General features: G+C 39.7%; 2 protein-coding genes across 4 annotated transcripts in view; both read right to left on the bottom strand.

Annotated features, from left to right (window-relative positions):
* Positions 1 to 20,469, bottom strand: part of LOC104225664 (AT-rich interactive domain-containing protein 6-like) — a 28,584-nt gene extending 8,115 nt beyond the window's left edge. For 2 of the 3 annotated variants that reach the window (XM_070172669.1, XM_070172677.1), the window contains exons 1-7: positions 20,281 to 20,469; positions 20,023 to 20,078; positions 18,885 to 19,861; positions 18,762 to 18,801; positions 17,128 to 17,180; positions 15,875 to 15,920; positions 7,673 to 7,765 (exon numbers count right to left, since the gene is read on the bottom strand). In XM_070172669.1, the coding sequence (XP_070028770.1) occupies positions 7,673 to 7,765; positions 15,875 to 15,920; positions 17,128 to 17,180; positions 18,762 to 18,801; positions 18,885 to 19,804 (1,152 nt within the window). In that variant the 5' untranslated portion in view covers positions 19,805 to 19,861; positions 20,023 to 20,078; positions 20,281 to 20,469. The remainder of the gene's footprint in view (positions 1 to 7,672; positions 7,766 to 15,874; positions 15,921 to 17,127; positions 17,181 to 18,761; positions 18,802 to 18,884; positions 19,862 to 20,022; positions 20,079 to 20,280) is intronic. The other variant, XM_070172674.1, reaches the window with a different exon arrangement.
* On the bottom strand, positions 5,143 to 5,864 carry LOC138889378 (uncharacterized mitochondrial protein AtMg00300-like). The gene is made up of 2 exons (XM_070172682.1): positions 5,308 to 5,864; positions 5,143 to 5,227 (listed from the first exon to the last, which is right to left on the bottom strand). The coding sequence occupies exons 1-2, from the start codon at positions 5,835 to 5,837 to the stop codon at positions 5,221 to 5,223; spliced, it is 537 nt and encodes a 178-aa protein (XP_070028783.1). The 5' UTR covers positions 5,838 to 5,864; the 3' UTR covers positions 5,143 to 5,220.
* Positions 20,470 to 23,277: the final 2,808 nt, after the last annotated feature.

Below are 23,277 nucleotides of genomic sequence, written 5' to 3'. Positions count from 1 at the left end.
CTGCAGGCTTTTCAGGTTATCCCAACAGCTTGTAAGTTCCAAATCAAGGAAAACTCTACTAATTGGTACAACAACTCCACCATCTCATGAATATAGACCCTGCTCCACTAGGAAATGAAAATTAAAAGAAGTCCAATTTGCATTGGGCAATCTATATCACATCTATAGCTCTAATCTATGTTACGCGGGCTCTTTCAAATCTTTGCCGCATCCGTGTCGTCACGACATAGGTGTGGGTGTGAGTGTGGGATTCATACTGGATTTGGTCAACTTACCTTGGGTACTGTGACTACATTCCATGACCGAAAAGTATAGATTGATTGGGTATTTGGTTTGATCTTTGGGTATTGTATGTATGTGTGTGCGCGCATATATATATATATATATAAAGTTAAAGAATGCTTTTCCATTACGCGATCATCTTATGCATAAAATATTGGTGTTTATAAATAATACAGTTTTATTAGTTTTAGTTCAATAACTTCAACTAATTGAAATACATACTTTGTATATCATAATATACATCTATTAGCCATACCCCCGAATCCGAAAATTTATGTGATGAAGAATCCAACCTCTACATTCGAACCCAGAACGGATACTTTTTTTGATAATGGTAACATTTGTACTAATAAAAATGCACTAAGGCAGTGCATAACCATATGTAGAGGGAATAGTAGGTCAATCTTGATCTACCTAATTACAAAAAGCCTAACATGTCTACCATAGATTCTGTATCCTCTACAACACCCAGAACGGATACTCGCACTTGAGTTTGAGCAACATAGATGGTGTTACTCCAGAAAAATTCATTTTACATCCATAACTTCATAGCTCTAATACTTAAATAAAATCAGTGTAGAATTGTGTGACCCCCTCATCAAAAAACCGATCTTAGCATCCGCATCTCTACGACGCTCGTCTTGGGGATGTGTTGGACTTCAGCAGCCCAACTTAAATTGTACCTTTTATTTATTTATTTAATTATACTTCTCAACAATTAGGTTAGGAATGTAAGTAGCAGAAATGAGGATGTTGAGGTGGATGTGAGGGCACACTAGGATGGATAAGATTAGGAATGAGGATATTCGGGAGAAGGTGGGCATGGCTCCCATGGATGACAAGATGCGGGAGGCGAGGCTCAGATAGTTTGGGCACGTACAGAGGAGAAGCCTAGATACCCCGGTAAGGAGGTGTGAGAAGAGGTAGAAGGCGGCCTAAGAAGTATTGGGGAGAGGTGATCAGGCAAAACATGAGATGGCTTCAGATTTCAGAGGACATGACCCTTGATAGGAAGCTGTGGAGGTCGAGCATTAGGGTTGTAGGTTAGGAGGTAGTTAAGCCTATTTCTACTTCGTACCAATGTGAGACTAGTCTGATAGGATTTTAGTCTTAGACTGCAAGTGGTTAATGTTGTATTCTCACTCCGTTTTTCATAGCGTCGGGTCTATTTACTGGTTATTGCTTTTGTTTTTCATCTATTTTCTGGTTTTTATGATGTTATTATTTTTATGGTTTCTGTTGATGATACTGATATGTTGTCTCTTTTCGTCTCTTTAAGCCGAGGGTCTTTCAGAAACAGCCTCTCTACTCCCTCGGGGTAGGAGTAAAGTCTGCGTACACACTACCCTCTCCAGACCCCACTAGTGGGATTTTATTGGGTCAGTGTTGTTGTTGTCTCAACAATCAGGTTACTGAGAAGATCACAAGCCTTTTGTTGTAAGAGAAATGGGAACTTGAAACCCGCCTGATCTTGTAAAAATTGCAAAACCAACTACTTTGCAACACCTCTAGGCAAAGAGTATACAACTATACATCCATCAAAATATGCACAAACCTATAAGAAATTAAAATTTTCCATCTGATACAAAAATGCACTTGTCTCCTCATAAAACATGAGCTTAAGTTATACATAGGGAAAAAAAGTGTATTTGAGTATATGGCTTTCACCTTTCTAATCAACAAATCCAAACAAAGGAACACTTGATAAATCATCCCAGAGCATATTTTCCTAATAAATAAAGCTGAAACAAAAATCCAAAAGAGTGACAGGGGGAAATTTTTTATAGAGCTTTCAGGGTCCAAATTAGTGCAGATAAATGGCAGAAAAGACAGGATGTTTAAGGGTCGAAAAGTTTTGTGATGGGCAATGGCTCCAAAATGAAGCCAAGGGCAGTGTTTAGAAGAAAGAAGCGACAAACTCTGTATTGAATTTACGAAAAGAAAAACACAACTGTTGTTCATTACACCATCAGTGACAAGAATCTGGTTTAAATTGCGGAAAAGGAAAAGATAACTGTTGGGAATCACACCGTTTGTTAGTGGAAACGTAAAAGAAAGAACACAAGATTTAACGTGATTCGGATCAAAATAATCCTACGTCCACCAGAGAACAGTTGCTTTTTTAACATTAACAAAGGAAGGGGAGAGTTCCCAATTACACTTAAGAGAATTTCTCTCTTAACTCTCTACTCACTACAATGTGTTGTATTATTTTTGGGATGGTTTCTACAAATGAAGGAGTGCATCTATTTATAGAGGTAAAGACCTCCTCTTGATGTCATTGGTGACATCAAACTACCTCCTCTTGATGTCATGGGTGACATCAAAGGAGGAAGCTTCCTCCTAGCATCCACACCAACTCTTTCCACCAACTCTTCCAATTGGCATGCCATTGTTGACTAAACATAAACCAACACCTTCAATCTCCACCTTGGTTGTTTCGAGCGTGCATGTGAACAACTCTGGTCAAAACTTCTAAGCTTACGGGGCAACCCCGTTGTAAGAAACAAGAAGAATCAAACCATTGTTGAACATACCACCTCCACCTAACAACTGTTCTCTTCGGAGTTGCATCAGTTGATGCACACCCCCGCCAAGTCCTTGCAGTGTGCAAACTTAGCGAGTGGGACTATCTTGGTCAACATATCTGCAGCATTATCGTCTGTGATAACCTTCACGACCTTGATAGTTCCCTCTTCAACAACATCTCGAATAAAATGAAATCTGACATCAATGTGTTTAGTGCGCTCATGAAATCTCTGATTTTTCATTAGATGAATAGCACTCTGACTATCACATCTAAGAGTTGATTCCAGCTGAACCAAACTCAATTCCGCTACTAAACCTTTCAACCAGATAGCTTCCTTCACCGCCTCCGCTGCTGCCATGTATTCTGCTTCTGTCGTAGACAAAGCGGCAATCGACTGCAGAGTCGACTTCCAACTAACGGCACTGCCAACGAGGGTAAAGATGTATCCAGTTGTGGACCTTCTTCTGTCAAGATCTCCTGCATAGTCAGAATCTACATAACCGAGAATTGAAATACCTCCACCACTTTTTCGAAAGGTCAGACCAACACCAGAAGCTCCTTTGAGATATCTCAATATCCACTTGACAGCTTCCCAATGCCTCTTTCCTGGGCTGGACATGTATCTACTTACCACACTTACAGATTGAGCAATATCTGGACGTGTGCATACCATAGCATACATAATGCTACCAACTGCACTGGCATAAGGAATCTTTGACATATGCTCCACCTCATCCTCGGACTGAGGCATTTGTAACTCTGAAAGTTTAAAATGAGGAGCTAATGGTGTACTTACAGGCTTGCACGTATGCATATTGAATCTCTTGAGAACCCTTTCAATATACCTCTTCTGAGAAAGATGTACAACACCGTCTTCTCTTGAAATCTCCATACCAAGGATTTTCTTTGCAGCTCCTAAATCCTTCATGTCAAATTCCTTACTCAACAGTTTCTTCAAAGCATTTATCTCTGTAATGTTGTTAGCAGCAATAAGCATATCATCAACATACAACAGTAAATAAATCATTGAGTTACCAGACATCTTCTTGTGATACACACAGCTATCAAATGCACTCCTTGAGAATTCATGTGTAGTCATGAATGCATCAAACCTCTTGTACCACTGTCTAGGGGATTGCTTCAAACCATACAAAGACTTCTTTAGTTGGCATACGTGATCTTCTTTTCCCTCAGCTAGGAAACCTTCAGGTTGATCCATATAGATTGTCTCTTCTAGATCACCGTGTAAGAAAGCAGTTTTGACATCAAGCTGTTGAAGCTCCAAGTCAAATTGGGCAACCAATGCTAGTAGCACGCGAATTGAGCTATGCTTCACGACTGGAGAGAAAATCTCATTGTAGTCAATTCCCTCCTTCTGACTGAATCCTTTTGCAACCAATCTCGCCTTGAACCTAGCATCTTCCACTTCAGGAATTCCCTCTTTCTTTCGGTAGACCCACTTGCATCCAACTGTCCTCTTCCCCTTTTGTCTTTTCACTAAGACCCATGTCTGATTCTTGTGAAGAGACTCCATCTCTTCAGTCATGGCTAACCGCCATTGTACAGCATCCTTGCAAGAAGTTGCTTCAATATACGAGGAGGGCTCCAGATCCTTAATCTCTTCTTGTGCAGCTACGAACGCATATGCAATCAAGTTTGCTTGATCTATAAGGCGTTCCGGTTCTCGTGTTTGCCTCTTCTCCCTCCCCTTTGCAATTGTGTATGGTTCATTGACAGCAAGTTCTTCAAGGTCTACATCTTCTGACTCATCTTTAACCTGAGTCTCTTGATCCTTTTCCTTGGCAAGCTCCACCGGAAGCTCCACCTGCTCGTCGTTCTTGTTTCCTGAAAACTCCACGGAAACTTTACGGGGATCAAGTATAGAGGATTCATCAAAGGTGACATCTCTACTAACTATAAATTTGAGTAAAGACAAACACCAAAGTTTGTACCCTTTTACTCCATCCACATACCCTACGAATATGGCCTTCTTAGCCCTTGGTTCAAGCTTTCCTTCATTAACGTGATAATAAGCTGGACACCCAAATACTCGTAAGTATGAATAGTTAGAGGGTTCACCTGACCATACCTCATTCGGAGTCTTAAAGTCAATTGCCGATGCTGGAGATCGATTGACAATATGAGCAGCAGTGTGAACTGCTTCAGCCCAAAATACTTTGGACATTTTGGCTTGTAGGAGCATACAACGAGCCTTTTCAAGAAGAGTTCTGTTCATTCTCTCGGCAACTCCATTCTGCTGTGGGGTATGCCTGACAGTCCTATGTCTTGAGATCCCATGAACCTTGCAGAATTCATTAAACTCTTCATTGCAAAACTCCAAGCCATTGTCTGTGCGAAGATACTTGATTTTCCGCTCCATTTGATTTTCAACCAAAATCTTCCACTCTTTAAATGCTTCAAAAGCATCACTTTTTGCCTTCAAAAAATGCACCCAAACCTTTCGTGAGAAATCATCAATAAAAGTGAGAAGATACCTCTTTTTGCCCTTCGATGGAAGTTTAGAGGGACCCCATAAATCTGAATGGATGTAGTCTAGCACTCCTCTTGTCTTGTGTTTGCCAGTGCTGAAGCTGACCTTCTTTTGCTTCCCTAGAACGCAGTGCTCACAGAAGTCAAGTGTGCTGATCTTCTCACCTTCCAAAAGGTTACGATTGCTCAACATCTCCAGTCCACGTGCGCTCATATGACCCAGTCTTGCCTTGTCATCATTAGATAACTGCACTGTAGATGCATTTGCAGAGCCAACAATGGTGCTTCCGGCCAATGTGTAAAGGCCGTTCTCCAGCTTGCCTTTCAGCATGACTAAAGAACCTTTAGTCACCTTTATAGTTCCTGCTTCGCTCATGTACCTGTAGCCTTGTTCATCCAGAGTACTCAGGGAGATCAAATTCTTCTTCAGATCAGGAACATGACGGACTTGTGTAATAGTCCTCACGACTCCATCATGGCAGCGAACCCGAACTGAGCCAATGCCAACTATTGCACAAGTTGCATTATTGCCCATTACTACGGTTCCTCCACTTTTCTCATAGCTGCTAAACCAGTCTTTTCGGAACGTCATATGCAGAGTGCAAGCAGAGTCTAACACCCATTTGTTTCCATAACTACTATTATTATTACACGATGTTGTTAGTACATAATCATTATCAAAATCATGTACCTGTTCAACTGTGGATGCACTCGCCTTTTCCTTGGACTTTGACATTGGGCAGTCTCGTTCAAAGTGCCCCTTCTTGCCACAACCCCAACACTCTGTATTCTTCTTGTTCACACGAGACTTTGATCTGTGCTTTGATTTGCTCTTTCCCTGTTGGCTAGTCCGGCCTCTCACAAAGAGCCCACTTGCCTGGTCATCTCTATCTCCTTCAATGTGCCTCCGCACATCACTAGAGTTAAGTGCCTGTCATACTTGCTCAAGCTTGATAGGCTCCTTGCTATACATCATTGAATTCTCAATATCACGATATCCTGAAGTCAATGAAAATAGCAAAGCACATGCAAGCGTCTCCTCCTCCTTTTTAATTCCTGCAATCTGTAAGTCCATGACAAGTTTATTGAACGCATCTAAATGATCTTGTAACGAAGTACCTGACCCCATCTTAAATGTGTGAAGACGCCGTTGTAACAACATCCTTGTTGTCACTGATCGGTCTTGGTATAGCCCTTCTAGCTTTTCCCATAACTGTTTGGCCGTCTCTTCGGTACCCGTACTCACTTCACAAAGCACGTTAGGTGCAAGGGATAGTTGGATTGCACTCAATGCATCCCCTTCAATCTTCTCCTTGTCGGGAGTTGATATATCCTTAGGATACTTTCCGTCAATAGCATGGATTGAACCTTCCCTCCGCAGTAACGCAATCATCTGGATCTTCCAGATATTGAAGTTGTTGTGTCCACTGAATCTATCAATTTCAAACTTCATGGAACTCATCTTTGCTTGTTCTTCCTCCTTGGATCGTTAAAGAATCTTGTTGCTCTGATACCAATTGTTAGCGGAAACGTAAAAGAAAGAACACAAGATTTAACGTGGTTCGGATCAAAATAATCCTACGTCCACCAGAGAACAGTTGCCTTTTTAATATTAACAAAGGAAGGGGAGAGTTCCCAATTACACTTAAGAGAATTTCTCTCTTAACTCTCTACTCACTACAATGTGTTGTATTATTTTTGGGATGGTTTCTACAAATGAAGGAGTGCATCTATTTATAGAGGTAAAGACCTCCTCTTGATGTCATTGGTGACATCAAACTACCTCCTCTTGATGTCATGGGTGACATCAAAGGAGGAAGCTTCCTCCTAGCATCCACACCAACTCTTTCCACCAACTCTTCCAATTGGCATGTCATTGTTGACTAAACATAAACCAACACCTTCACCGTTCAAGCACATAACTAGAGTTGCATCTCTAATCCAATGAAAGCTAGATTGTAGAAAAGAGTTCTGCAATGGCTGATGTAAAATAAACCATTAAACACGGCAGTTTGCGTTGTAGACTAAAGAAAATAATTCCCAAATTGAGCAAAGGAGTTCTTTCACTTGAAATACTATTATTTCCAACTTCAAAAAATCAAAACGATAGCTACAGATTGAAATGAGAAATTGTTCACTTAAACACACAAATCGACAGGAAAAAAAATTGATGATAACAACTAGGTGTTTATAGGTCATCCTCTTACTTTTCTAGACCAATTACTATTAAAAAAGAATGTTCTTCCACTAAAGAAAGTGAACCTACCTCCCACCCACCCCCACCCCCACCCCCACCCCCAAAACCCCAAGAAAAAAAAAGAGGTTACTCATGGGTTAATAACATCTTGCAAGATGGATAAACAGTAATACCTGGATTCCAGAACTAGTCGGTTCTGCAAAAGCAGCTTCAGCAAATGGAAGCTCACCACTACGCATTTTGTGCTTTTCATATTCTAGTAGGGCCTGCAAAAGCCGACAGCTCATCAGCCTAAATGCAGTAAGGTAAAATAAAAATACAGCAACAAAAGAGTTATGAATAACTCTTAAACACTTCTTTAATACCAACATATTAGGACCAACGAACGGGACCAGTACAGATGAGGAACATGAATAAACATGGGATCTTCTTTAGGAGGTTACTCATGTATCCGTCATAAAGCATTGGACATAATAGAGAGAGGGGCATATGTGGCAAAAACGAATACTCCAGATTGTGGTGGCAGTCGGTATTTGACCGGAAACTAAGAAAACCAGTAGTAGGTTATAAATATTTATGAACCTGCACAAAAAGTTCTCCTTTTCCCTCATGCGGTCAGGTTCAGAAAATTAGTGTTTTTCCTTTGGGAAGGTGAGAAGGAACAGTATAAATCTGAAAAGCGTTATAATTATTTATGAACCTGCACAAAAGATTCTCCTTTTCCCGGTCAGGTCCGCAAAATTAGTTTTTTCTCTCTTTTTTTTTTCCGCAATCCGCTAGGCAAGCGCCTAGGGCTAGTTTTTTATTAATAAAAAGAAAAGAAAATACAACAATTAGGAATAGTACAAATAAGGGGGACAATAGCACCGGTATTGTTACCCATATGTCTTGGCTATATAATCACTCCTCTGCGCCTCACAAAGCCTATGGCAGCCTCATGTAGAGGATTCATGGTGCAGCTGCCTGCAAAGTCTCACGAGGGCATATAATCTCATAGCCGTGTGGATATTTTTCCAAAGGCATAGGACCAAGGCAACTCAAACCGGGCTAAACCTTATCTTACTAATCCTATTGATGCGTAAAATAGCCTCACCTACTAGCATGCATGTAAAAAATAAGAACTGGAGAGTACCAAATATTCAATGATCATCACAGAGTTTATAACATACTATGTGATGATATTACAAATGAGTATACTAACATAATGGTAGAATAAAATGAAGAAGGAATTAAATTGTTGTCCCTTCTTGCCCAAACTTGTAAATTCTTCAATTTGTAATTCTTTGTCATCACTGTCTCAGCTCTTCAAAATGTCTTCAAAAATCATGACTTCTTTTTTGAACGGTTTGACCTCGTTGAGGTAGTTGGGGCAGCCTTCTTTTGTTTGGCAACTCTCATTGGAGGTCGCCTAACATTTGAAAAATCACTGACCTTCTCATCCCAACTATTTTTCCTTGTATGTGCTTTCATTATTTTGCCGTTATGCATAGGAGATAAATCACCTTGTTTTGCTGCATGTGCACGACATTCTTTCAAAATAGCATCTTCTTCTCCTTCCTCATACATATCTCTATCCACATTCACTGGATGCGGATAGTTGTCGACGAGGTCCTGTGTCATCAAAACATTTCCTTGTTGTGTATTTGCCAAAGCTGTCGTGTTGTGATGTTGCTTTATGACTTGCATTTTATTCTTGTTTTTACTCACATTTCCTGTGCTAACAATTTGCATTGAACTTACTGAGTTTCGATGTGTAGAATCTGCCAATGCATCAAGCAATTTTCTATCTTCCTCAGAAATCATAGGAGTACTGGATTCCTGTTGTTTCTGTCCAGCATTTGAGTTCATTATTGCAGTACTTGGTGTGCTTTCAAGTTGTTGTTGTCCAGTCATATTGCTTACAGTAATGTCCTGTTGTTCTCTTGAATTTGATGAAACGACTGCTGCTCTTGATGTGTTCCCTATTTGCTGCTGCTGTTGGAGTAGAGTGTTAGCATTCTGCAGTTGTTGTCCAGATTCAAAACTAGCCAAATATTCCTGTTGCCTCTGTTGTATTATAGCTGGTTTTCGGAATCACAAGATGGTCGGGGCCTGTCTTGCCAATATAGCAGTGTCAACAAATCTTGGAGCTCCGCAATCTCCCAATTTTGCATGTTCCTTCTAAATGAGAGGTCTCATACTACCCCTCCATGCTCCTTACGAATCTGTTGGACCATCAATTCCTTCTGGTTTGAAACTCTGAAGACGTGAGGGAAGGAGACCCTCAGAGTATCCTCTCCACACCACCTATGATTCCAAAAGTTGATTCTCCTCTCATCCCCCTGTAAGTGATGTTGCCATTGAATGCTTCTCAATTCTTCATGATGCTCCTCTACATGCCACACCCGAAAGGTGTTGTGATTGCCTTGGTCCTCCAATCCCCTCCCGTGGAATCGTACTTTTCTACTATGACCTCCCTCCATAGAGCATGCTCTTCTACCTCGAATCTCCACAGTCACTTCCCCAACAAAGCTTGTTAAATACCCTAAGACCTTTTACTCCAAGTCCACCCCACTTCCCACTTCTTTGGGGAAGTGACTGTCTGTCAATTCACCAGATGAAACTTTCTAGTTCCATCCGCCGCATCCCAAAGAAAATTCCTTTGAAGCCGTTCCAGTAGATATTGCAATGAGTCATTTTCTTATGTTTTTGGATAGGTGAAGCAAATGCTAAGGAGTTCCTGATAAACAAGGTTTTTGAAAGGCTCGTTCTGCTAGAAATAAGAGATGGAGGAAAACAACAAGCACTAAAAGACCTAGCTAGTTAAACATGAATGAAAAAGAGATGAGGGGACGTGGAGATAGGCATTCAGTTTTGAAGCATGGAAAATGACAGTTTGGAGCCTCAAACTGGCAGAAAAATTGGGAGAGGCATGTGAAAAAACAATTTGTTCAAGGAAATTGAGCACATAGGCCAGCATTATCGGAACTTCTTTGTCCCATCATATTAATGTCCTCACTTGGGTCACAGCATTATTGGAATTTAAAGTAATAATCTTGAAAGGTCCTAACAGGCCATTCTCAAGGAAAATGGTGCAGATTGGGACTTTATGACTGCCAATCAAATCTTTTAATTTTAATAACTGAGATTTTTGTTGGTCATTTGGATAAGATCAACCAAGGAATTTATGTGGGATTTGAGTTTTAGGAAGAACTTACAAGGTTGGGATGTCACAGAATTCCAAAGTTTGATAGCAAACAAAGAATTCCACAAGATAGGCAAGATATTTGGAGAAGGAGGAGAGGGAATAATGACTTCTTTTCTGTTAAGTTCTCTTATGAGAAGCTTCTGATTTGGAGGAGTCCGCTTTTCCATATCTCTTGACTCTCAGTATGGATCAGCAGAGTACTGAAAAAGGTGTGTTCTTTCACTTGGCTAAGTACGAGGGGGTTGATATTGAAGGCTGAAAATTTGAGGATGCTTCATGTGCAAAAGCTCGAGAGAAGACGTCAATCACCTCCGTTTACATTGTTGGGTAGCATCTCACTTAGGGTGGGAAATACTGAGATAGTTTGGTATTCAGTGTCTGATGATGACAGGAACAGTCATAGAAGATATTTTTATCTGACGTGGATGGTATGGGAAAAGAAAAAAAAGAGCTTTTAATGGAATACTTGGAGTGCAAGTTCAGCGGCGTGACTCATGAAGCGGATGTGGACTTTGAGGCTTGACTCACAAGTCATCCCCAAGAGAGCGAGTTTCAAGTACCTTGGGTCCATCATCCAAGATAATGGAGAGATTGACAATGATGTCACACATCGTATTGGAGCAGGGTGGATGAAATGGAGGCTCGCATCCGGTGTTTTGTGAGACAAGAATGTACCACCAGACTTAAAGGTAAATTCTACAAAGTGGTGGTTAGACCGACTATGGTGTATGGGACAGAGTGTTGGGCAGTCAGAAAACCCATGTCCAGAAGATAAAATGGCATAAATGAGAATGTTGGTTATTCGGTACAATGTGAGATTGGCCTCCGTGGTGGACAAGATGCGGGAAGTAAGGTTAAGATGGCTCGAGCATGTGAAGAGGAGGGGCACAGCTGCCCTAGTGAGACCATGTGAGAAGTTAGCCCTGGAGGGTACGAGGAGAGGTAGAGGTAGACCAAAGAGGTATTGAAGGGAGGTGATTAAGCAGGACATGGCGCAACTTCAGCTTACCGAGGACATGATCCTTAATAGAAGGGTGTGGAGGTTGAGGATTAGGGTAGAAAGATAGTATATAGTGGAGCGTATTTCTTTCCCATACCAGCAGTGTTAAATTGCTTTTATATTTTCCTATGCTCGGTTTTCTTTTACTACCTTGAGTTTATGTTTCTCATTCTTATCCCTATTCTTGTTTTTTCCGCTTCGGTTAATCTTTTATCATGTTGTTGTTTACTGCTTACTACTATTGCTATTGCTATTGCTTCTTTTTCATCTTTCTGCGGGTCTACAACCTCTCTACCCTCACAAGGTAGGGGTAAGGTTTGCATACACTCTATCCTCCCCAGACCTCACTTGTGGAATTACACTGGTTTGTTGTTGTTGTTGTTTGTTGTTGATAATAGAACAAAGGATTTTGTCCATTTGAGGAACAGCCTTTTATCCTTTATTTCTCTTTTGCTGCACCTACCCACAAAATTCTTATGTCTAGAAGATTGGGTTCGTAAAAATTTATATTTTTTTTATGAAGAAAAAGTAAATAAATAAGTGGCCTCGTAGAAAATAATATATTATTGTGAGGCTTTCTACTTTTTGGTAAAATTCTTATGTACGAGTGTTCCTTTTTTTTGGTTGGAGGGGGGTAACATATTTGTATATCAATAATAACTACACAAAAGGTGTGTAGTCCCCATATTTACAAGGAAGAAGAGAGGAAAAACAACTCTTAATCCTTTGTCTTCTCACAAGGATCTTAGTACATCAAAGGGTGTGTATACAGGTGTTTTATTACCCTTCATTAATCCCAAAGAAACATATCCATGAATCGTTGGTGTTACACCCTATGTTTCGTACATGAAAGTACACCGTAAGTCAATTGATGTAAGCTCGAAAATGAGATTCTCTTTGAAAGTATATAATGATTTAATGATATTACATCCATATTTCCGTTCAGCATACAAATGACTAGGTTGAGGACGAATGCACTTAAACGCGAGAAAGGAGATTTTGGACAAATAAAAACGAGATGCTTGCCTACCTGACGTGCCTGCTTCACCAACTTACTTTCCGTCCTACTTGCTTGAGCTACTCGACACATGTCTAAATTATTTAATGAGGATGAGACGCATGTTTCAAAATGGAAAAAGAACCAACATGAATCACCTACTTAATATGATTAAGTAGGTGACAAGTAGGTACATCACCTACTTAGAGCTTGTGGATCAAATTAAAAGGGAATGGAAAAGGATAGAGATGGATAAGTCTTGGGGCAGCCCAAGACCCATTTGCCCAAGCCCATTAGTGGGGCCATATAAACATAGATATATCTCAATTTCACTTAGAAGTACAATTCACCATCCCTCTCACTCTATTGCGACGTGAAGGAGCTCCAAAATTTATCCCAAGATCTCTCTCAAAGTTATCCGGGTTCAAGACCAAATCCACAAGTTGGTAAGGTGATTTCTCTCTTGGAAGATCAAGATCACCTAATTATCTCTCTCTGCTTTGTTGTTTGGGGTAAAGAGCTTGTTTGAGCTTGAAGTAAAGCTTAGTTGGACAAGTATTCTTGCTGCCAAGGTAAGGTTTAACTTCTCCTATCTGTATTTAAGATCATTTATCTATATCTAGTTGATTTGTTAAAAGAAACTTGTGAAGTAGGTTGAACTTCATGTTGAAGTGTTGTAGTTGCTGGACTATTTTAGAGTTGAATTCTTGATGTTTTATGGCTGGAAATCAGTAGAAATAACTTAAGAATACTATTGCTATTGTGGTTGATGTGTTTGGAAGAAGAGAAGGCTTGGAAAGTGCAAGTTAGAAATTGGTTGTTGGGTGAGATGGTGTGGACTGTTTTGGTGATGTATTGTAACGAATATGAGGTTAGAAAAAAAGAAATATATATATATATATATATATATATGTTTGTTGATATTCCAGGGTAGGGGTAAGGTCTGCGTACAATCTACCCTCCCCAGACCCCACTTGTGGATTTTACTGGGTTGTTGTTGTTGTTGTTGATATTCTGGACATGTTGATTGATTTGAGGAGAATGAAAAGAATAAGGGGAGGTGTTGTCCAAAATTTCGTAGACGAGCTAGTCGCACATTTGTGTTGAGTTCTAGCTTCCATAAGCTTAACAATGGTCCCTTGTTGTTTGTTGTGGATTGAAGTACTAACGGGCTGGACAGTCATCGTGTGGTTAGGTAAACGACAAGGTAATCCCTTCTTTCCTTTTGGCATGATCCATATGATAAAAATGAAACGAGCAAACGTGCAACTTTCATAAATGACTCTATTCATAGAAGTACTAGGGGTGCCTATGTTCTTGATTCCCCATATGTCCTATCATTATATCGTCTGTTCATGGGTCTCAAAAAATACGTAAGTTGATAAAGTTTATCCGAACGCATATTGATCTTATGACATTCCGAGAGATCTTATTGACTTACTTCTTATGCATTGCATTCATTTATACATGCACATTAACATATGACCACATGGCGTTATATACGTGTATATTATATGTATATGGAGTATGGGGAAAGGTTATGGCGTTATATACGCACTACCACCTGATCAAGTGGTATACGTTGATGATTTCGGCCACAATGGCCGAGACGATATGATGGGATGCCCCCAGAGGTTTGATTATGTTATGTACGCATATACCTATGCATGGCATGACACATCAACCACAATAGCTTGATGATGTTTACACACATACGCATGACATTATAAATGTTTCATGATTCACAAAGTTATTCAGACTTACAGGTTGAGTCTTTTACTCCATGTTTCTTTCATGTCCATTATATACTGTTTTTCATGCCTTACATACTCGGTACTTTATTTGTACTGACGCCCCTTTTGCCTGGGGACGCTGCGTTTCATGCCCGCAAGTCCCGAGAAATAGGTTGTCAGTCTTCCAAGTAGGCTATCAGCTCAGCGGAAGGTGTTGGAGCACTCCATTTGTTCCGGAGTTGCCTATTTGGTCAGTATGATTTGGACATGTATTGATTGGTATGGCGGGGCCCTGTCCCGACCTTTATGACATTTATGTACTCTTAGAGGCTTGTAGACAGATGTCATGTATATGGATAGTATGTGGCCTTGTCGAGTCGCCCAACCGTATTCCGTATATATATATATGTACATGTCTTTCGGACATGTTTTCCCGCGTATGTTATTCACATGATTCAGTAATTTATTGACAGATATTATACATGACCTACCCTTAATTCATGTTTATATCTTAGACGCATGCTTAGGGGTGTTCGACAGGTAGGACTCGGGCACTCGTCATGGCCCATCGGTTTGGGTCATGACAGTTGGGAAGATAGAGGATGGCATATCCATTGAGGAGCCTCAATAGAGCCAGGACCAATATAATCCTTGTCCATTGAAAGTCAGCTCAACTGAGCCATTTACCATTTGCAACCAAGCTATACATCCAAGGAAGTACCTAGAACCAGATACAAGAAAGTTAATCCAAGAGAATTGGTTTACGACAAGGATCAGTGTAAAGTAGATCTCCAGTGTCTTCTTTGTACTGCTTTTACAAATACTTGCCTATCAAAAGATAATGGACAGAGAAAGAAGAGACTAGAAGAAGGGTTGCCATTGTAGCTATATGAAGGGATGAAGGTGCAATATAGACATAACCGCAAACAAAAAATAGGATTTTTTGTCTTCTTTCCCGTTCTTGGTTTGAGAAAGAACATTTTCCCAAGTCAACCTATTCTTTCAGATAGGACATCCCTTGTTTGTTTTATCATCCTAAAATGCCTATCTATGTGCCCGATAATCAACCAAATAAAAAATTTTACACCTGAACACTGGGAATGTGCCAAACCCAGCCCGGAGAATAAGAATATCTCCATCAGAATCTAATCCATGTACACATGGTTCTTCCCTATTGAACCTTTATCCAAAGACAACAAACCTTCCACAGCAATAATTCATAACCATCGGAATTAGATTCCAGGGATGTTATAATCATAGTACAACTAGATGTTGGCCTAACCTAAATGAAAACTTTAGTCAACTGAAGTATTCATGATCACTCGCTTTATATCACGTTTAAAAAGGATTGAGCTTGTACAAATCTTGAGTGCCCTAAACACACTATCTAAACAAAAAAGTTCCGGCAATTAGAATTTGAAGACAAATAAAAATTCAAGGAAACAGTTTTAGATTAACCTTCTCGTAAAAACATCGGAATGTCCAAGAGACAGTAGTACAAGTCCTGCACAAGATTGAACACAATATATCATCAAGACAATTCCATTTTAAGAAACATCAACTACTAAAGAAAATTCTAATGTCACGCAGGAGAGAGCTACTAAAGAATCTTGTGCAGGACAGTAGTACAAGTCCTGCACAAGATTGAAAACAATAAATCATCAAGACAGTTCCATTTTAAGAGACCAACTACTAAAGAAACTTCTAATGTCATGCAGGAGAGAGCTAGATAAAACATAAGAATCAGAAAGAAACAAATGTTAATGGAGTGAACAGTAAGGCACGGTGACTGTTGGCTGTATTCTGGTTCCTGGATGTGTCTCACAATCACTGCTCTGATACCATGTTAGAAATAATACACGGAAAAATTATTTTATTGATTTATTAAAAATGATACAATGAGCCCTATAGATAATACATATTCTACTCCTACTACATATGGGACTAGGATTATTTATACAGAACTCTATAACAAACATCATTGTAGATAAAGGATCCCGTTGTCGTATATCCCTTGCGCTTTGAAAGAATTATGTGGGACTCTCGTTGATTTTCCAAATCTCATTCTTTCCATTTCAAAGTCAAAAAACCCCAATTGAAATGACCATGATCCTTTTCAAAGTCAAGCTTGCACGACAGCCTCAGTCTGCTAACTCATTTGCAAACAGAGTTGCACCAAGAATTTGTCAACCTCCCAAAAAGGCATTCCGGATTGGTAAATATCATAAGATCTAAGATTTTCTTCAGTTTAATAGAACGCATTGCTTGCTTCCGCATTTGATGTTCTAAGAAATACTCTTATCACCGGGAAAAAAAATGAGTGTTTTGTCTTGAACAAATGTGGAAGCAAGCACAATATAGCAGAGCTATCTACCAAACTACCTTCCTCTGATTGACTAGATACAGCTGTTGCAACCTAAATGAGCAAAAGATTGAAATATACTTTTGTAGCCTAACAAGTCATTAGCCCAACCAAAGCTTTCAGATTTTCTTGTCAATATCAACTTAATTTTCTACATCTAAACTAACTCATAATTCAAATTCTACTACAGCCATGCATTTGACCGCGTGGTTAGGGACCGCTGAACTGATAAATATCCTAATCCATTGGAGATATCGCCTAGCTCTCGTCTCTCCATGTTGCCCAATACGATCAAAGAACCCTAATTCTAAACAATATAGGCAAACCATAAATATGAGTTTGTCATTACTTGGGGGGTTTGAATGATTCTCCTACTTGCCGCCATAGCTTGCATGATGTTACCTGTAAAACCATAAATAGTAAATAACTGATCAATAAAGCACTGCCGCCCCATCATAAGCCAACAATGGATTTTTTAAAGCTAGGAAAGAAACAGAAGTTTGTAAGCATGAAATACTAGAATTCAACCCCATATAGTAATCTCTATGCAGAACCAAAGATAAAGCTCTTGTAGTCTTTCCTTAACTCGAATATGTTTCTAGAATTGTAGTCAGTAAACTTGTATGGAACACATGAGCCAAAAAGCTGGAGGCTCTTTAATAAGAAAAGAAAGCTATATTAAAAGCCAAGTAAAAAATTAATGCATCGAATAAGCAGAAGTCTCCTCCAGTCCACTAATCCACTTAACAAAAGTCAAACATGAGCCAAAAAGTTGGAGGCCCTTTAATAAGAAACGAAAGTTCTACTAAAGCCAAGTAAAAAATTAATGCATCAAATAAGCAGAAGTCTCCTCCAATCCACTAATCCATTTAAAAAAAGTCAAGTATCATGAAAGAGGCCTAAATTCTTACAGCGTAGAGGAAAAGAAACCCGAATCTCAATCATACTGGTATAGTAAAAGAAACCACTCCTGAAAGGTTAAAGCATAGTCCAACCAAATACACCAGATTACCACCAGCGAAGGAGCGCTCCGCAGAACTTTCCTATTCTTGCTACAACTAAAATACCGATATAAAATGACTAAACACAAAACAGGTTAAAGTCTTAATGTTTCTTACATATTTGCTAACTTGTTATTAGAGGAGTCAAGGGTTCCCATAGAATCTCCTAACTTTTTGTACTATAACACATTTGGCACCTGTTGGTACCCATGTCAACACGACTATCCATCAACAAGATCAATACAACTCTGTCTCACCACAGGAAGAAAAAAAAAAGGAAACTAACTGAAGATGGAGCAACAATAGTGACCCCTGTAGGAAAACTAGTTCCAATTTACTAAGGTTAATTTCTTACAGATTTATGAAGTTTTTTCTCACTTCTTTGGCGCTTATACAACCTTGTGCTAGATGTTTATTCTTGTGGAAATATAGGTCTGAATCCTAGAGTCTTTATCCTCTGACGTAGGCACTTTATTCATCAAAACTAAACCAATTGGTATTCCCATAAAGATCCATCAATTCCCCACCAATTTCCCCACTATTCCAGCGACAAATTGAACCTAATATGCCCACTTCTCTATTTTGCAGGGGATTTCTTATGTAATGAGTTTGTATGGAACGCTCTTTAGGTCTCTATATACATTCTTTACAGCGGTGACTAAACCTTGGTTATTTTTCAATATTCCACTCGCCTAGGAGAAAGGGAGAGGGAAACTGAAGGAAACCACTAGAGCTTATTCTTTTTCTTTTCCTCTTTCTTCAGTTCCTCATACTGTTTGCCTAGCCCTCAGAAATACCAGTGCAGTTAATATTTTCCAGCCCCTTTCTTGAACCTTCACTTAGCCATTAACCATCACAGATCCTTTTCAATCCAAAACACTTCTTTTCACCCCAAATTTGCATTATTCTGACTCTTACCAGTTACACAAGTTTGTCAATTAAATGGTAACGGTACAGCAGCGTATTGAAAATCTATACGGACCTGCTCATAACCACCAAGTCTGATCACTGCTCTCCACAACCTGACAAACATGATAACAAAAATAATTAGACCAAGTTCAAGAAACACAGTAAATAGAGATTCTGAAACAAGTGAATAACTAACTTGAGACAATTTAATGGCTCTCCATAGAACCGCGGGGCCTTGAACTCCAAGCACCTTTCTTTGTGGAAAGTCTCTAGCCCTTTCATAAATGCAGCTTGCTCTTCCTCTGTTCCAGACTCATCGCCCCCCATGGGATTTATATCCAGCAGAAAGGTCTTGCCAGGAGTTTTCACATCAATATCATGTTCAACATCCAATTCGGGCTTTAGTAATTCATCCTTTATTTTATTGGCTGATAGCACCTCTGTCTCTTTCAACAAATCATCCGATCCCTCCTTTGTTTCATTTTCCGTTGATGCCTGCTTCAGAATCGCTCCTCGCTTCAGGTTCTCCTCCATTTCTTTATTGTTTAAGAGTGAGGCACACCTCTTCACTCCAATTTTCAGTTCTTTTTTTCCAGCAACATATATCGTACATGATTCCATTTGAGTTGCCCGACCACTTACCTCCCCTTCAGTCACCCCATCTTTCCGTTTTTTAAGTTCTTCATCATCCGCTCTAACTTCCATAAGACTCTCATTCTGGACGATGGAGTCCAATTGATCAGTAGAATCAAGATTAGTACTGTCCCTGCAGCCACGAGGACCTTGAGATTCACTAGCATTTACATCGCCTTCAGCTTTGGAGGCAACGGTGGGAGATTTGAACAAAACATTTTCGTCTGCTGAGTCTCCTTCTTCATTCTGCACCCGAGAACTCGTAGCATCAAGTATGCTGAAGTCTGGGGTCTCCCTCTTTGTGCAACTACCGACATCTTGAAACAGCTCCTTCCCTGCAGTCACCAACTCTTCGCCCAAGTTCTCTTTTTCTGCAAGTATGTCCTTTTTTGACACGGTGCCATTTGTGATGCCGCTACTGGAAATGGCATCCCCCTTTTCTGGCAGGGTTTCTTTGTTATCTTCTATCTTACAATCAACCATGTCTGTCTCGAAATGCTTGTTTACAACCCAGAAAATGGCAAGAAACGAAAATAATTTCTGCAAGAACAACCGGGCGGCGAATGTGAATCTTCGGCTTGAAGCCACTTTTCAATCCAGAAAAAGAAAATGACTATTTTACCTAAAATTAGCTTTTAAATAACGTTAACACCGTTTTGATTTGTGAGACAGTTAACTTGAAAAATGATTTGAATTCAAACCTGAAAGCAGCTTAACTAGCTTCTTAACCGCTGCCAGCCTCGAACTAGCCGAACTCCTAATTTAGCATAGAAAAAATAAAAAATGAGGAAAAACAAAATCTTTATAGTTGCTTCAGATGAGATAATGTCAAAACCAACTAAAGTTGCGCCATGTTCAAGACGAAGAGAAAAAAAGGAGAGGGTCAGGAGGTCTTAACGGGATTGGATAGTTTTCAGAATCAAACAAAGCAATACGTTAGAGCTAAGGGATTGATAGACCTTGAAGGAATTGACACCGGCAATGTCGACAGAGAGCCCTAGTAACGGCTGAATCTCCCGCCAGCGAGATAGACAGATGAACGGCAAGAAGCTTCGCGCTCCCAAAAATCCTTGGGCTCTGCGAATGCGGGCATCATTGTGATTTTAAGATGGTTTTCGAGGAAGGAAGTGCATTTAATGCCATCTGCCACGCATGCTTATTTTGCAAGTTGATTTATTAAAAATAGGTATTGGATACATATTATAAAGTAAATTTAAATACACCAAATGCTAGGATTCTCAAGTAACATTAAGATGTTTTATGAATAAAGTTAAAAGACATACTCCGACCAATTTTATCTCTGTTGTTTTAGCCATTATGCTATCAATTAAATTTGGGTATATCTCTATATTTTAAAATTCAATTGGTCCAATAGACGATATTAGAAGAATCATTTTTTGATCAATTTTATCTTCACCATATTCTTCAGCTTTAACAATATCAATTACGCCTTGATATAATTATCTCTCAAGGTTAATTGTTGTTTTGTGGAGTATCAAACCTCGTTTTTTCTCGTTTAATGTACATGTCATACACAAAAATTTTAAAATGATGAACTTTAGTGTCGTTTTGTCCCTGTACTTTCCTAAAATGATCCGAATATACTAAAATATATTATCCCAATATTTAAGAAGTGTATTGAATATAAAATAAGTTCATGAATCTAATAAACTAAAAGTAGTAGGATATAGACTCACAAAATTCTAAGCAAGTATAAGTGTCAATTCATCTTTCTCAAATATATGCAGAACCTTACTTCTTTCTCAAGAGCAAGAATCAAATAACATCATAGTTAATTGTAGGTTATATGACAATATCTTTCATCAAACGTTGATATTTTAAAGCTATTTATGATACGAAAGCTTTTAGATACAATATTGGAGTTGTTTTTTATAATCTTGTTTAACAAGTAAGTGCAGGCGTCCCAGTTGGTCTAGTCAACATATAATCTCTCCACCACCTCTTGGTGGACCAATCATCTGAAACACAGCAAAATCGACCACGATGGTCTCAACTATACTCATGTTCCGCAGCACCTCGTGGCAGCGGTCTAGATAATCATGTGGGTCCTCAGAAGATGCACCACTGAAATGAACTAGAAAAAGCTTGGTAAACTTGTCCAACCTTAACAAAGCCTCAAAAGACATAGCGAGCCTATCACCGGCCTGTGCCGCAACAACTGGCTGAACCACCCCAATTGGCGGAGCTGCCGGAATCTGATACTGGGGAGTCATCTGCTATGGGGTGTACATAGCGGGAGTATGTTCTCCTCCCCCAGCCTGAGAGACAGCTGGTGCCACCGGAAATGTACCGGTCTTGGCCACACTCTCTATAAGGCCCGCGAAACAGACTAGAGCATTTTGAAGCACTAGAGTGGCTATGAACCCCTCCGAAAACTGAGCTGGTCTGATGGGTCTAGTCTAAGCTGGAACCTCCTCATCAAAATCTACCTGAGGCTCTATTGCAGGTGCTACTACTCGAGCTCTAGGCTAAGCTCTGCCTCGGCCTTTGGCGCGGCCTCGACCTCTGCCCCTGGTCGTAGCTGCCACTGGGGGCTCCAGCTCCTGGCCGGCCACTTATGTTGTGCGGGTTCTCACCATCTACGAGAGAACAAGAATAAAAAGGTTCAATTATCAATGAAAGAATAAAATCGCACTATAAAGAAGAAAAGAAGTGAAATTTGTTCCTAAACTCCATAGCTTCTGAAAGATAAGTACATACGTCTCTGTACCGCTCCCCATACTTTACTAAGCTTGCTCGTGACTCGTGAGACCTAGGTAACCTAGTGCTCTGATACCAACTTGTCACGACCTAGAATCTCAAAGTCGAAGTCGTGATGGCGCCTAATGTCACACCTCCTTTTTCACCTGCGCCCGCAGGGGCGTAGGGGGAGTTTTTCCAATTAAGGGACAATCGAAACGGGATTTATTATTTAATTCAAAGTTGCTACTTAGGAGATTTATGGTGTCCCAAGTCATCGGTTGAATCCTGAATCGAGGAAAAGATTGACTCTGTATTATAGTCCGCGAACCAGAAATCCAAGTAAGGAATTCTGTTAACCCGGGAGAAGGTGTTAGGCATTCCCGAGTTCCGTGGTTCTAGCACGGTCGCTCAACTATCATATTCGGCTTATTTATCTGATTTTAATACATGTTGAATCCTATGTGCAAATTTTAACTGTTTACCGCTTTTATTATTATTATTATTATTATTACCGAGCATTGCAACATCGTGAAAATACATCTCGAACCACGTCACATCAATGCGCCCGTGGTTATTGACACATTTCAACTCTGTTGAGATTTGGATTTGGGTCACATAAATGTGCACCCGAGTTTAAGAAGATAGCATTATTCAATACGCGCCTAAAGCGACTAGCGTATCATTATTTTGGGTAGGGCCGTGAAATTTTGCTAAACGGCTCATCCCGAAATCTAAGTAATTTTACCAATACGTATAGAGGTCCACGCAGCTTGTGTATTTTTGTTTGTCGAGGCTCGTCTCATTCATTATTTTTAAAAGGAATTTGCAACATCGTGGAAATGCATCTCGAACCACGTCACAATTAATGTACCCGTGATTAGCGACACATTTCGACTTCGTTGAGACTTGGATTTGGGTCACATAAATGTGCACCCGAGTTTAAGAGAGTAAATTATTTAAAGCGCGCCGGAAGTGACTTGCGCGTTATTATCTTTTGGGGAAGGTCATGAAATTCGCTAAACGGCCCGTCCCTAAGTCTAAGTATTTTAAAATAAATATTTATTGAGGGCCCCACAATTTTGTATTTTTTATTCGGCGAGGCTCATCTCATTTTTATTCAAGGATATCCTAAAGCGACTATGATTTTCTATTTATTTGTCTCTAAGAATAAAGAAAAATCCTAATCAATTAGCATTAAAAGTTCGGGCTTCAAGTTCAAGTCTGGGTCCAAACAAAAGGAAACACCTTCTAGT

Source organism: Nicotiana sylvestris, chromosome 1 (genome assembly GCF_000393655.2).
Source record: "Nicotiana sylvestris chromosome 1, ASM39365v2, whole genome shotgun sequence".
NCBI lineage: Eukaryota > Viridiplantae > Streptophyta > Magnoliopsida > Solanales > Solanaceae > Nicotiana > Nicotiana sylvestris.
Note: the sequence above shows the minus strand (reverse complement) of the source record. Positions and strands in the feature narration are given on the sequence as shown.